This window comes from Bubalus kerabau, chromosome 14, assembly GCF_029407905.1.
Source record: "Bubalus kerabau isolate K-KA32 ecotype Philippines breed swamp buffalo chromosome 14, PCC_UOA_SB_1v2, whole genome shotgun sequence".
In the NCBI taxonomy this organism is placed as follows: Eukaryota; Metazoa; Chordata; class Mammalia; order Artiodactyla; family Bovidae; genus Bubalus; species Bubalus kerabau.
The window spans coordinates 72,704,981-72,719,697 of record NC_073637.1 but is presented as its reverse complement, the minus strand read 5'-3'; the positions used below and the strand labels follow the sequence as shown (position 1 = coordinate 72,719,697).

At 35.7% G+C, this 14,717-nt stretch overlaps 1 protein-coding gene and 1 pseudogene across 4 annotated transcripts in view; one reads left to right on the top strand and one right to left on the bottom strand.

Moving 5' to 3' along the window:
* The window catches only part of TMEM67 (transmembrane protein 67), a 45,073-nt gene extending 31,669 nt beyond the window's left edge, over positions 1-13,404 (top strand). For all 4 annotated transcript variants that reach the window (XM_055546670.1, XM_055546668.1, XM_055546669.1 and 1 more), the window contains 7 exons: positions 2,152-2,232; positions 2,720-2,836; positions 7,210-7,326; positions 7,432-7,536; positions 8,118-8,220; positions 11,146-11,288; positions 12,227-13,404. In XM_055546670.1, coding sequence (XP_055402645.1) covers positions 2,152-2,232; positions 2,720-2,836; positions 7,210-7,326; positions 7,432-7,536; positions 8,118-8,220; positions 11,146-11,288; positions 12,227-12,307 — 747 coding nt within the window. In that variant the 3' untranslated portion in view covers positions 12,308-13,404. The remainder of the gene's footprint in view (positions 1-2,151; positions 2,233-2,719; positions 2,837-7,209; positions 7,327-7,431; positions 7,537-8,117; positions 8,221-11,145; positions 11,289-12,226) is intronic.
* On the bottom strand, positions 423-726 carry LOC129627073 (signal peptidase complex subunit 1-like; annotated as a pseudogene).
* Positions 13,405-14,717: the final 1,313 nt, after the last annotated feature.

The following is a 14,717-nucleotide window of genomic DNA, read 5'->3' as shown; positions in this document are numbered from 1 at the left end:
CATAATGTCTGATGGGGTTGCAGGTGTGAACCAAAGAAGAAGACCTCACCCTTTCCTCTTTTTTTTTTCCCCCACTATGAATTTTAATTGAAAACATTACAACAGCTTAACTACCCATAATGAATTATGAATCTTTAGTAGTTAAATTATCATTTATGAGGCATTTGTTCTTCCTTATTTTATAGACCTGCAGAAACTCTGCATACTTGTGTTTTCTGCATTTCAGAGGAAGATTGTGAAAAGAAAGTCTAAAAGTTTTATAAATCAAAACCTAATTGAGAAGTAAAACACAGGGAGAACAGAATCTGTATATAGCTGAGCATAGGTGGTTTTTAGCTCGTATTTTAGGTATGAAAACTGTTTAGCTCATTTCACATGAAACAAGCAGGTGAAGTAGTAAAGCTGAGTCATGAAAACCCCTATCAATTATTTTTAGCATGCCTCTTAATTTTCTTTTTCCCCTGGTTTCTTGTCTTGTGTGCCGGAGTCTCAAACAGGTAACCCCTTGAGGGGGTGTCGGCGATAAATGGGCCATGAAGGAAACATCAGCAAATGCAGTAAGGCAAATCCTGCCATAATTATGTAGCCCACCCAGACTGTTGAGCCACATACCCATAGATAAATCCAAGTGCCGTAGAAAAGAGTCAGATCCTGAAACATGTGTTCAGTTAGTGTCTGGCCCTTGTAATCCTTGAGTGTGAGCAGTGAGTCCAGATGATCGGGCATGATGGGGTGAGTGGGCGGGAATGGGGCAAGGGCTCCAGCTTGGGGGCTGGTCCTCCCTGCAGACTGGAGGGCCGGGTGAGCCAGGGAGTGTGATGACCGCTCACCCCCTCCTCCTTGGAGCCTTTTCAGAAGTGTCTTCGACCTCTCCTTGGCCAGAACTTGGTCACATGGCCACTCCTCCCCGCACTGTCCGCTGGGCAGCAGCGTGCCCACACAAGGGGGCTGTCCCGAGGAGAGAGGGGAAAGGCTCACTGGAGCAGCAGCTAGCCGTCCTGGGCACTGCTGTCTAACCTCATTTTTTGTTTTCCACTCTGCTGTCATTTGATAGAGACGTATGTCTCTCCATGGTCACATCCTCAGATTATCAGTGTTTATGCATCCTTAAGAGTTCCTTTAACCTGAAAGGTTAAAGGAGTTGACTTTTAGCAGTTTCATAAATATGTCTGTACAAACGCGTCTTGATTCTCATAAGGTTAGGTTTTATTATTCACTCCCCAGCCCAGCTTCTTCAATTTTTAAGTGGTTTCTCCTAGTTTTTAAACTGTGTTACTGTTTTTCATGTCATTTAAAAGAGCTTTAAAATACATGCGTAGTTTATTTAGGAAAGGGTTTTCAGTATTCAGCTGCTGTACATTCATTTATGTATTAATTCTCATATCTGAGTATATTTTATGTGGGAGGCACTGGTGAGCCAAAAGATACGCTCTAACAGGAACAAGTTACAAGTTGTGACGAGTGCTGTGGAGAGCGTCAGCAGGCAGATGAGATAGCAAGAAGAGGGAGGTAAGGGGGAGGAAAGTTAGGAGTGGGGACAGCTTTGAATAGGGTGGTTAGGAAGTGCTGTCTTTCTCTGAAGGATATCTAAGCTCTACAGTGTAAACTCTTCTCTTTTGATTTATATGACTTCCCTTTGCAGTATTATTAAATCTAAGAAAACACCTGAAACCATTCCATCTGAATGTTTAACACACTATCTGTAGTTGAAACACAAAACTTGACATATGCTTTTTATATGCTACTCTATCAGAGATTAATTTGAAAAGCAAGCAGTTTCTCTAGTAGACTTTGGAATTTAGGAGATGAGCAGAATTGCAGAACTAGACCTAAACTGGCCATAATGCATTGGTTTATCCTAAGGTTTTCAAAGCCCCTTACTTCCTCTCCCTGTGTTTGTCCTATCTTATTTTAATGACACAGAAAAGTTTTTAAATTCAAAATAAGCCCCCTCAGTGAATCTTAACAGAATTCCAAAACACTCTTCCTTTGACAGAAGAATAGGAATTGCTAAGTAGGATTTTATCCCACAGGAATCATTATTGGCCCCTATGTTCTTGTTTGGAACTTAGTTTTTCTTACTATACTGTGGCTATAAGAGAAAATTAAATCCTAAAATCTAATAAGCATGAACTTGGCTTAATGTTTCAGATTGTGTTCTTTGCTGTCTTCTATGAGAGATTTATAGAAGATAAAATTCGACAGTTTGTTGATTTGTGCTGTATGAGTAATGTAAGTACTTTCTGACTTTATCTTGCAACTGTTATTTCTCTCTTTTTAAAGGTCATGAGTACATTAAAAGAGGCTTTAAAAGTGATTTGGTATGATTGGATTTTTAGTCTGATTTCCACTGGTGGTTAATTCCAGAGATGGTTATAATGAGCTACAAGTTTAATATTTGCTGTCTTAAATTTTCCTTCTCTATTTGCAACTTCTTAATTATAAATCCCTTATGCTACCAAATAGTTGACTCAGCCTGAAATCCCTGAAAGGTTTTCATGTATCAATCCTGTTTCTTCTTTTCTTGGAAGTGTCTAAAGTCTCTTTTCCATCTACTTTTAAAAATAACCTCATTATCCTTTATTACCTTATTATTCCCTTTTTATGTTGTCTAAGAATTCAACTCTCATTGTTTTGAGAGAAAGGAAGCAATTTCAAGAAGAACTTAATTTTTATTGTTTTGCAGATGAATTGCTAACTGGTCCTTCTCTTTTTATAGATATCAGTGTTTCTGTTATCCCACAGATGTTTTGGCTACTACATCCATGGTAGATCAGTACATGGGCATGCTGATACTAATATGGAAGAAATGAATATGAATCTTAAAAGAGAAGCGGTATATTTTACATCTTTTTTGTTTTTTTTAAGCTGAGAGGTTTTCATAATCTGGGATTTGTAGTAGTATTTTAAAAAAATCCTCATTGATTACTTTTAAAAGTTGCTAGAATATCGACTCATTACCCTGAACATTAAAAGAGAACGAATCACATATCATCCTGCAGTTCCTTTATGGAGTGTATTTCAAGGTAAACTGAATAGTTCACGAGGGAAAGATCTTCCTAATGGAAGCAAGTAAAAGAATTCTAAGTTAGAAAATTACCATTTTGTATTGACTAATGAATTAATGTATATAGGCTACAATCATCAATGGATGCTAAAACAATTAAATGAAGGATAACAGGGAACTTTATAATCAGGTTGACATTATCTAAACACACTGGCGCAATCTTACAACATGAAAAAATTAGGAAGACTGACATGATGTACTTCCTGTTATGATGCAGTGAGGAGTACCTAATATCACCCATGAAATACTCTTGCCTAAGAAAATTGAGCCTGAATGTAATCAAGCCTCTAGCTCTAACAGGAAATCAAGTCTCTAGTTTACAGTAAATAGAGGGGATAGAGAGACAAAATAAGTAATACCACAGAAGTGTTTAGCCAGATGCAGAATGTTAGGATGTCTCATAAGATAAATAACCCAGTGTCCCCAACAAATGAGAGGCATGAAAAGAAAAGGAGGAGTGATGGTGGTGGTAGAAGAAAGTTGTTAGATGTTAATTTTAAGTGGGAAAAAAAAAAAATCAAATACAACGTGTAGACTTGGATCCTGATTCAAAGAGCCAACCGTCAAATTAAAAAAAAAACCTTTGGAAAAAATCTTGGCGATTTAATGGGCTAAATATTAAATTATATTAAGGAAAGATCAATTTTATTAGGTGTGAAAATAGCTTTTTTTTCAAGGTCTTATTGGTTAGAGATACTAATTTGCAAATGAAATGACATTGTATCTGGAGTTTGCTTTAAAAAAAAAGTTAGGAAGATAGATGAAACAAAATTGGTAAAACAGTAATTGTTGAAGTTGAGTGATGGATGGTTCACTGTTCTCTCTACTATATATTTTAGAAAACTTCCATAAGAAAATTTCAAAAAGAAAAATATGTACTTAAGAGGAAAAACCAAGAGGATTTATTGATTAACAGACTATACCTGTGACTTGCAAGAATTTAAAACATAGTCATAACGTCTCAGTTCAGTTCAGTCGCTCAGTCATGTCCGACTCTTTGCAACTCCATGAACCACAGCACACCAGGCCTCCCTGTCCATAACCAGTTGCCAGAGTCTACGCAAACCCACGTCCATTGCATCGGGGATGCCATCCAACCACCTCATCCTCTATCATCCCCTTCTCCTCCTGCCCTCAATCTTTCCCAGCATCAGGGTCTTTTCAAATGAGTCAGTTCTTCACATCAGGTGGCCAAAGTATTGGAGTTTCAGCTTCAACGTCAGTCCTTCCAGTGAACACCTAGGACTGATTTCCTTTAGGATGGACTGGTTGGATCTCCCTGCAGTCCAGGGGACTCTCAAGAGTCTTCTCCAAAACCACAGTTCAAAAGCATCAATCCTTCGGTGCTCAGCTTTCTTTATAGTCCAACTCTCACATCCATACATGACTATTGGAAAAACCATAGCCTTGACTAGACGGACCTTTGTTGGCAAAGTAATGTCTCTGCTTTTGAATATGCTATCTAGGTTGGTCATAACTTTCCTTCCAAGGAGTAAGCATTTTTTAGAGGAACAATTTATTTAATACATTGAACTGAATCAGTTGGTTAACTGTGAGAAATTATACCTGGATTGAAGAGTTAAATTTTAAAAATCAAACTGTGAAAACCTAGAAAAGAATATTTCAGTTTAGGAGATGACAAAGCATAAAATAGAGAAAATATCAAAGTATTATTTATTGTATAGAATATTATTTATTAATATTTATTAATGTGTAGAACACTTATATAGCCACAATTATATAGATAAAAGATGTAGGGTAAAATTTCCATAGTAAATATGACAAAGATATTGATTATAATACTGAAAATCATATAAATCAATAAGCAAACTAAGTTAAAAGCTTAATAGAGGGAATTCCCTGGCAATCCAGTGGTTAAGACTCCATGCTTCCTTTGCAGGGGGACTGGTTTGACCCCGGTTGGGAAACTAAGATTCTGCCTGTCACACGAGCACAGCCAAGAAAAAAAAACAAAACAAGCAAGCAAAAAAAAAAAAAAATCTCTTCAATGACAAAAAGATTTTTTAAAATAAGTAAATAACAGAATAGACTAAAAACCTCTAAAAATATTAAACTCACAAATTGTGGAGGAAATGAATGTGAAAATAACATATTTATTTTCTTCAAATTACCAAATTTTATTTTAAAAACCTAATACTTAGTAGCATCAAGGGCAGAGTGTAATGGGCACTGATCTTAGGATACATTTTCATAAACCTGCCGGAAAGCATTTAACAGTATATACCAAGAGCTTTCTGAGAGTTCATTATCTTCAAATTACTGATTCTATGAATCTAACTAAAGGAAATAACAATGTGAATAAGTGATTATGTTCAGGATCTTTATCACGGGTTATTTATAAGGACAAAGAATACATAAAAATGAAAGAATATTAAGTAAATTGGCTTATCTTTACAGTGAAACCTTCAGTTCAGTTCAGTTCAGTCACTCAGTCGTGTCCGACTCTTTGCGACCCCATGAATCGCAGCACGCCAGGCCTCCCTGTCCATCACCAACTCCCAGAGTTCACTCAGACTCACAGTCACTGATGCCATCCAGCCATCTCATCCTTTGTTGTCCCCTTCTTCCCCCAATCCCTCCCAGCATCAGAGTCTTTTCCAATGAGTCAACTCTTCTCATGAGGTGGCCAAAGTACTGGAGTTTCAGCTTTAGCATCAGTCCTTCCAAAGAAATCCCAGGGCTGATCTCTTTTAGAATGGACTGGTTGGATCTCCTTGCAAGTCCAAGGGACTCTCAAGAGTCTTCTCCAACACTACAGTTCAAAAGCATCAATTCTTCAGTGCTCAGCTTTCTTCACAGTCCAACTCTCACATCCATACATGACCACTGGAAAAACCATATCCTTGACTAGATGGACCTTTGTTGGCAAAGTAATGTCTCTGCTTTTGAATATGCTGTCTAGGTTGGTCATAACTTTTCTTCCAAGGAGTAAGCATCTTTTAATTTCATGGCTGCAGTCACCATCTGCAGTGATTTTGGAGCCCCCCAAAATAAAGTCTGACACTGTTTACACTGTTTCCCCATCTATTTCCCATGAAGTGATGGGATCAGATGCCATGATCTTCGTTTTCTGAATGTTGAGCTTTAAGCCAGCTTTTTCACTCTCCACTTTCACTTTCATTAAGAGGCTTTTTAGTTCCTCTTCACTTTCTGCCATAACAGTGAAACCTTAGGTAAACATTAAAACTCATGTTTTATAGAACATTTAATGATCCCAAGAGTTGCTCAGAATATAATGTTACGTGAAAAAGAAATCAATATGATCCAGATTTTATACCATCTCTGTATATGCCTAGACAACAACTAATGAAATACCTTAAAATACTGGTATCTCTTGGTGGTGCAATTCTAGATGAATTTTTTTCTTTTTGTATTTCTCTGTATTTTGTAAATTCTCTATAATCAGAATTTTTGTTTTTTTATAAAGAAATTCACTACACATAGACTGCCTTTAAGTCAGTAGAAAACCAAGTGTCATGTTTGCAGCTTAGGTTTAGACAAAGGAGGAGAATGTTAGGCTCCAGAGTAGCCAAATAAAGTTAAGAACGGAGGCAAGAATACTTAAACTGAACCGTGAAGCATCTATGAGAATTGGCTAGGTCGAGGGTAGGGTAAAATGTTACAGACATATGGTCCTCAGGAATCAAGTTATGTCAAAGAGGCTTGCAGTAGATATCTGATCTGTAACATTAACCATTGGTCATGTATCACTACCTTTTTAGTGAAATTAATTGAGGAAGTGTATTCAGTGTTTAGAGAACAAAAAAAGACCATTTATAAAAGTTGCTAATTCTAAGACTAGACTTTTTTATCATTTGTTCAAGAGCAATAAATTGATTATAAAGAAAGCTAAGACTATCAATATATGGTGAACTTAGTAGGAGTTTTTTTTAAGTAGGGAGGACTAAAGCCAGCTGCACAGGAGTATGATGAAGTAGAAATGAGTAAGACCTGGAGCGCAGTGAACCTTGGGTGCTATTACGATTGCTTTGTCTCAATAGAGTTTCCGTACAACTTCAGTTGGCTTCCAAGTCTTATAATAGTAAATATTGCATCTTCTTTTTAAGATAGGCAGAATTTTTATTATCTTGATCTTAACATAAATTTTTTTAACTTTTCAGGAAAATTTATGTAGCCAAAGAGGTTTGGTACCTAATACAGATGGTCAGACTTTTCAGATTGCAATTTCTAGCCAGATGAGGCAACACTATGACAGAATTCATGAGACACTAACAAGGGTTTGTATAACTACAATGCAGATATATTTTCTCAATATTTCGTGTTATTTAGATACCGAGAATGTAAGGCTTATTTCATTTACCCTTGTCTCTTTTTCACATTAGAAAAATGGCCCTGCTAGACTATTGAGTTCCTCAGGAAGTACTTTTGAGCAGAGTGTAAAAGCATATCATACTATGAATAAATTTCTTGGCTCTTTCATCGATCATGTATGTATCATCATTTATTTTTAAGCTAGAGTCAAAATGCAGTATTTAAAAGGGTAACCGGGAATGTCAGTTATTTCTTCTGTCAACCGAGTCAATGAACTTAGAACCCTTGTGGGGTTGGTTGGTTGGTTGGTTGTTTTGCTGTAAAAACTAATACTGTTTTGGCTGAAAAAATTAATACTTTGTGGATGGAGTTGGGTTATGTAAAAGTAAAACGAGATTTTTACATGTCTATTAGCATGATGATTACCTTAAAATATGTCTATACTGGAATTTTGTTAGTTACCAAATATCAATTATTTATTGTAGAAATATGCTATGGTTGTATTCATGAAAAGCTCGTTATAAACTGATTTTCAGTACATCTAGCCCTAAGTACTACTATCAGCGTTTAAAATTTAAAACATTCTTAAAGAGAATTTTGTTATAAAGTCCAGTGTAATAAATTGACTTTGAAGAACCAAACCCAAAAATTTTCTTTGGGTACTTTCATTTTTATTTTTCTTTCCTTCTGATTTTTTAAAAATTGGGAAGCATTTATTTCACTGCTATTTTCAAATGACTCTTATTTTTTCTATTAGGTTCATAAGGAAATGGACTACTTTATAAAAGATAAATTGCTTCTTGAAAGAATTCTTGGAATGGAATTCATGGAACCAATGGAAAAAAGCATCTTTTACAATGGTATCCTTCAAATGCCTTTGCTGAACTTTATTTTTATTTCCCAAGCTTGAAAGAACATAATTGTAGTTATTTTCTTTTGATTTTATGCCTTTATCTAGTAAACTTAGTAAACTTCAAGGAATTATAGGAGTTTTCTATGTCCCATTTTATTATAGGTCATGTAGGAAGAAATATATATATACAAGATAATTATTCTACAAAAAAGTAAAAAATGAAGCTGAATTTTAAAATCAGCTGTACACATGGAAGAGATAGTAAAACAAATACATAAAAGTTTATGTATTGAAATATTCATTCAGTGGCACACTTATGAAACATTTAGAGAAGAATAATGTTTATGATTTATCTTAAGTTTTCATTTTATCCAGCTTCTTAAAAATGGCACATATGTATGACAGGAATAGTGACTAAAATGGTTATTTTATCATTAAAAAGAAAGTATATATGTCACTTTAAATATATATGTTAATAACCGCGTGTGTGGCTTGGAGGAATGGAAATGGCATGCTATACCCAGTATCCTGGCCTGGATATCACTCACCCTGTTATTGAGAAGCACATGTTGTGCCAGTCCTGGGATACACAGACCAATGGTCCCTCCCTTGGGCATCTTGATAGCAGATTGTGGGACGTAGGCATGTGATGGATGACTGGAGTGATGCTGGGATAGAAGTGTGTTGCAGACACGAGTTATACTGGGTGTGAAAAGGAAACTTAGCTAGATGCAGAGTGAAGCCAGGTGACAACATGGTGAAGTTTGAACTGGGTCTTAAAAATAAGTTAGTTGTTAAACAGGAGGGTCCAGGGAAGAGAGGTGAAGACATTTGTGCAGAAGGGGGAAAGAGCATTATGTACTTAACAAACTTTATGATGGAAGCCTGGAATGGAGTGAGAGAGTGCATGAATGATAAAGAGGGCAGAGACCGAATCCCAAAGGCCTTGTCTGACACCTTAAGGAATTTTGCTTTATTTTATCTGTAGAGCACTTGTTTTCAAAAACATTTTTTAAAAATGTTTTGTCCTACAGGACATGCACTGGTTGCTCCATGAAGGTATGAGAAGAAAATAGTAAAATGTCTATTTGTATATTTGCAATTTCATCGTTCTTAATTTATATATTTTAAAAATTATATGTAGTAGTAATTCATAAACTATGCCTATTATGAGATGCATGCTCAACGTCTTATTCTGATAGGGATACATGATCAGAATAATTTGGAAACCACTTCTAATGAACATGGATGTCATCAGAAAGCCTTCATATCTGATTCATTAATTGAAGAATTATTTTGACAGGAGTTAAACAGATGCAAGACTATAATAATATAACTTAGTCATTAAGAATATAGCTTTCAGAGTCTTCTGGTCTTGGGTTTGAAATCTGCTCCTAGTTTTGTGAACTTGAGAAAGTTGTTTTCCTTTCTGAACTTTAATTATTAAACTTCTGTAAAGTATAACCTTCTAAAGGTTGTTGTGTTTACGTATGTGTAATCATTGGGTAAAGAACCTGGTGTGCGTGGGCACTCAGTAAAGTGATGTTGTTACCATTTCTAATAATAATAATACAGTCATCATCGCCATCTTCATCTCTGTTGGGAAATGAGAATATGAGCAAAGGCAGTAGTGATGGGGATAAAGAGGAAGAGATGGCCAGAAATGTTAAGGGAAAGCAGGGGTAGGAGGGAAAGAACAGTTAAAAATGATGGGGCGTTCCAGCTTGATGAGGTGGCTGGCGGTGGTGCCACCCTTCGCCGAGACACGGAGTGCGGGTGGAGGGTCAGGTTGTGAGGGGAAGAGGATGAGTTTGGTTTTGAGTATGTGGTGTCCTGTGGTACCTTTGGGACATCTCGGAAGAGATGTCCAGTCAGCCATTAAATGTAAGGGACTGGGGGACTGGATCTGAGGGGAAAGGGAAAGCGCATAGTAGGTTGGGAAGTCTCATCAGAGGAGGCCATTGCTGGAGCAACAGCAGTGAAAGATTGCCCAGGAAGTCTACAGAGCTGGCTTGTTTGTTAGAATATGTGTACAAGTATATGTACACAAGTGCACATCTTGTAAGGATATAGCTTAATGCTCAGTGAATTTTCACAAACTGAATATATTCCTGTACCTAGTATCCTGATCAAAAAAGAGTGTTATAAGCAAGCCAGATGCCCTCTTGTATAAAAACAAGGGTCCTAACTGGGTGTTCGTGGGCCGCTGCATCGCTGAAGAGGCTCTGGCCCTCCCTGAAATTGTGTGCAAGAATCATATGTGTGTGCTTTCCCCACTGCCTCTTGTGAAAGGGTCTGTACCTTTCATTAGAATCTTAAAAGGGTGTTCACATCCCCAAAAGGATGACCCCCGCCCCCCCCCCCGCTTGGAGAGTGAAAAGAGGTCTCAGAGCAGAACCTTAAATTGTAACACACTCTTCTAGTCCTTGCTGGTTTTGTTTTGCCTTAAAAAAAAAAAACTGAAGTATAGTTGATTTACAATGCTGTGTTTTTATTTACAATGCTCTGCTGTACAAGAGAGTGTGTTTTGCTTTTTAAATTTAATCTTCAAGAATTTTTCTAAGATTCTTTAACCTTTAGTTATATAAACAAATAGAGAAAGGACATTCATTACCTGGTCATTGAAAAATATAGACTGTATACTTAAATTAGTAACAGTTATCAAGCTTTTGCCGCAAATGATAAAACTGCTTTCCTTGGTTAACCTTTTATATTAGCAAATTTAATACCCCTTGTTTATTTTTTATAAGTCATGAAGTATTTTTTCTTTTTTTAAAATTCAAGTATAATTGACATATAATAGCCATGGACTATTATAGTAACTAGTTGTTTTTAAATATCCAAGTTTTATCACCAGAAATTTATCACGTTTATTATTCTATTTTTAATTTCTAATTTACATCTTCTAAATTGCCTTTTTTTTTTTTAATAGATGAAGGATATTCTTTCAGCAGTGTTCTGTATTATGGAAATGAAGCTACTCTTCTTATTTATGATCTGATGTTCTTCTGTGTTGTGGATTTGGCTTGCCAAAATTTTATTTTAGCAGCCTTCCTTACATACCTACAGCAAGAGGTAAATTTAAGAATTTTTTGTGGATTTCTTTGAAGAGAAATATGTGAGAAGTAGATATTTATTTTTATTGCAGAGAGTAACATTGTCTACTTTCACTCAGAATTTATAAAGATTTAGAATTTGATTAGCCCTGCCAAAGAAAGGAAAAACATTTCAACGAAGTTCATTCTACACTGTCCTTCAGAGTGAGTGAAATACCAAGGACTCGTGGAGGGCATAAGTTGCTTGAGCAAATGTGAAAAAAATCCAGTAGGAAGACATTTAAGTTACCTTTCTCTCTTAGATGCCAGCATTGAGCAGAATTAGAATCGCATTTACCATCTGCACCAGATGTTACCATTACAAAAAGGCAAACTCTGAGATCTAGCTCAGGGGTCAGCCAGTGTAACTTTCAATTCACACATCACCTGCCTGCTTGGATGAAAAACAGCTGCGTGGATCAGTGTGGAACCTGAAACGGAGACTTCAAGAAAAGCCAAGTTTGTTCTAGAAATGTTAGCATTCGTATCACCCACATGTTCCCCACTTAGGTCAAAGTAGTGTATCAGTTAGTGTTTATGATGGGTTAGTTCTTGATAGAGATCTAGAATTATGAACAAATTTTGTTCATAACAGTTCTTTTGATATTTCCATAGATTTTAGAGCTAGGGGAAACTTGTCTTGCCAAATATTTAAAAGTATATTCTTATGAACATAAGGGAATTTGTATTAATTTATTAAAACATATTCTGAATAGGGACATACGCTGCTTCAGTATTATGAAAGATGATAGTCTTGAAATAGTTTTGTATATCACCATGGAATTCAGGTGTCTGATACATGAAAATAAATAGTTGCAAGAATTGGCTAGTTTAATTTAGATATTTTAACTGACATACACATTTAATTTCCTTTATATGTATTTTCCCTCTGAATTGTTTTTACTTTTTTTTTTTCAGATTTTTAGATTTATTCGTAATGCAGTAGGACAGAAGAATTTGGCATCCAAAACACTGGTGGATCAAAGATTCCTGATTTAATTTATTGAATAGATAAAGACAATTATAATCATGGCAAAAAAAAGGTCATGATTATCAAGTTAGTTTGCCGTATTTTTTAAAACTTGTAATACAAAATTATTCTATTTTTATTTGTTTTTTAATCTACAGGAAGATTTATTTTTAAAACTCATAGAAACATAAACTTGCTTTGTGAATATGTAATATGATACAATGAAAAATATTGTTTTCCTGTTATGCATGGTATTTAATTTACCAGCTCGTAAACTAGATAGCTCTGACAATGGGACCAAAAAAAAAAGTCTAAATTGCTTTCAGCATAACATTTTTTAAATGATAATCAAAACAGTCCCTATCATTTGTGTCTGTAAGATTATTTTATAACCAGATTTGTGTATATTTTCTCACATTGAAAAAAAAATTGATTCCAGTTCAAGCCTAGTTTTCAGTTCATTTTGTTTTACATATTTTATGGTTTAATAAATGAAAATATTTTCACGTTTACTTAGATATTTGAAATGTATGTGGGCTGACTCAGTTGCTCACTCTGGCAGTGAACTGATTCACTATTGGATTAATAGGCAGTTTGTGAAATGGTACATTCTCATTCCTTTGTTTCCCTGCATTATTAGGTCAATATGCTGTTTCCATGAAGTATATTTATATCTATAATATATAAATATCATTTATATTATTGAGCTGTAATATGTGACATTTCCCCCAAGATAGTTTTTTATATATTTTAATTACTCAACATTCTAAAAGCACTTCCAAACTTTTGCTCTTTAATTGTGTTTAAAGATTATAAATAACAGATGAACTGTAAGTTATCATGTTATGTGAAAGTGGTTTATTGAAAGCAAACTTAGGCCTGATCTATGTAGCCAATAATTCTCTGATATCATTTTTTTTTTCAAAATACTCTTTAATAATCCTTTTCATTGTATACTATGAACTTAAAAGTCACCTTATTCAAATATAATGGTCATTAATGCCCAAAGCAACATTTCTTTCTGCCTTCTGGTTAATGCTGTGTAAATACTTAAATGTATTGCTATGTAAATATTGTTTATATTATTAAATTGAAAATATAGAATAAAGCATTTAGTGTTTCTCTTTCCTGTTTGATTTAGTATGTATTTTGTGAAATAGCATTTAGGTACACACTACTGGATCTGGTGTCCCCAGCCACTGCTGAAGTCGAATTCTTTAAAAGCGTTACCGGAACTTTGAGGATGACTGAGGAGAGAGAGGGGAGGCTAATAAGTTGAGGATCTGAAACTCCGCTTTCTTAAGGGTCAGCGTACAGAGATGCCTTTCTAAAAGGCTCAGAGATAAATAAACATACCAGCCTGGATTTGTAAAGCCACCTACTCAGAAGCTTATGAAAAAAATAACAACTCTCATTCCACATATGAGAAGTTAATATTCATGTGAATGTTTGTAAGTGGAAATTTCAAAAAACAGGTCAGTTGGCTCATCTGCTGATAAATTAAGGCAGAGAAAAGACATTTGAAGTAGTTATGTACAGTATTATTTTTACTTTGGTTAGGTACATAAGAGTGCGTTTGGGTTTTCCCGTATTGTTGACTCCTGTGTTCATATTGCATGATTTAAACTTCGGGATCACGTGCTTAATTCTCTGCTAGACCTGTAGTCTTTTGTCCAACCCACTGTGCGTGTGTGCTCAGTCGCTTAGTCGTGTCCAGCTCTTTTGTGACCCCATGGACTGTACCCTGCCAGGCTCATCTGTCCACGGGATTATCCAGGCAAGAATACTGGAGTGGGTTGAAATTACCTCCTCAAGGGAATCTTCTCAACCCAGGGATCGAGCCTGCATCTCATGTGTCTCTTGTGTTGGCAGGCAGATTCTTGGGAAGCTCCCCACCCACTGTACTTTGTATCTTATATCCCTTATTTTTCTGATTACATGGAAACATTTGGTAAATCTCTTGGTCATTTCATCACGAAGCAACCCTAGGTTCACCTAGAGGTCCTTTACAAGCTCCTGTGTGCTTCATACCCTCCTTAGAAATGCACAGGCCCTGAAAAGAAGTCTGCACATCAGTCTCTAGTATGTGATGTTTATGTTTGCTTCCTTCTTGTACTGCTTCCCTACCAAACTGCCTTTTGAGAAGGTCTGCTGTTTACCTAGATTGAGAAGCATTCAAAGTGCCCATTAATTCAGTGCTTGCAGGCATGAAACAGGTAAACGGATACTTTTTTGTTGTCTGTAAACATTGACAATAAAAGCTGAGAGGAAATAAATATAAATGGAAGAGCAGTGTGGCTTAATGGAAAATGCTTCAAATTTAATAGCAGATGCTATGTATTTGAATTAAAATTTTGCCCTTTGTCACTCACTAGCTTTGTGACTTTACACCAAGTCATTTGGCATCTTTGAGCTTCATTCCACATCTTTACAATGGAC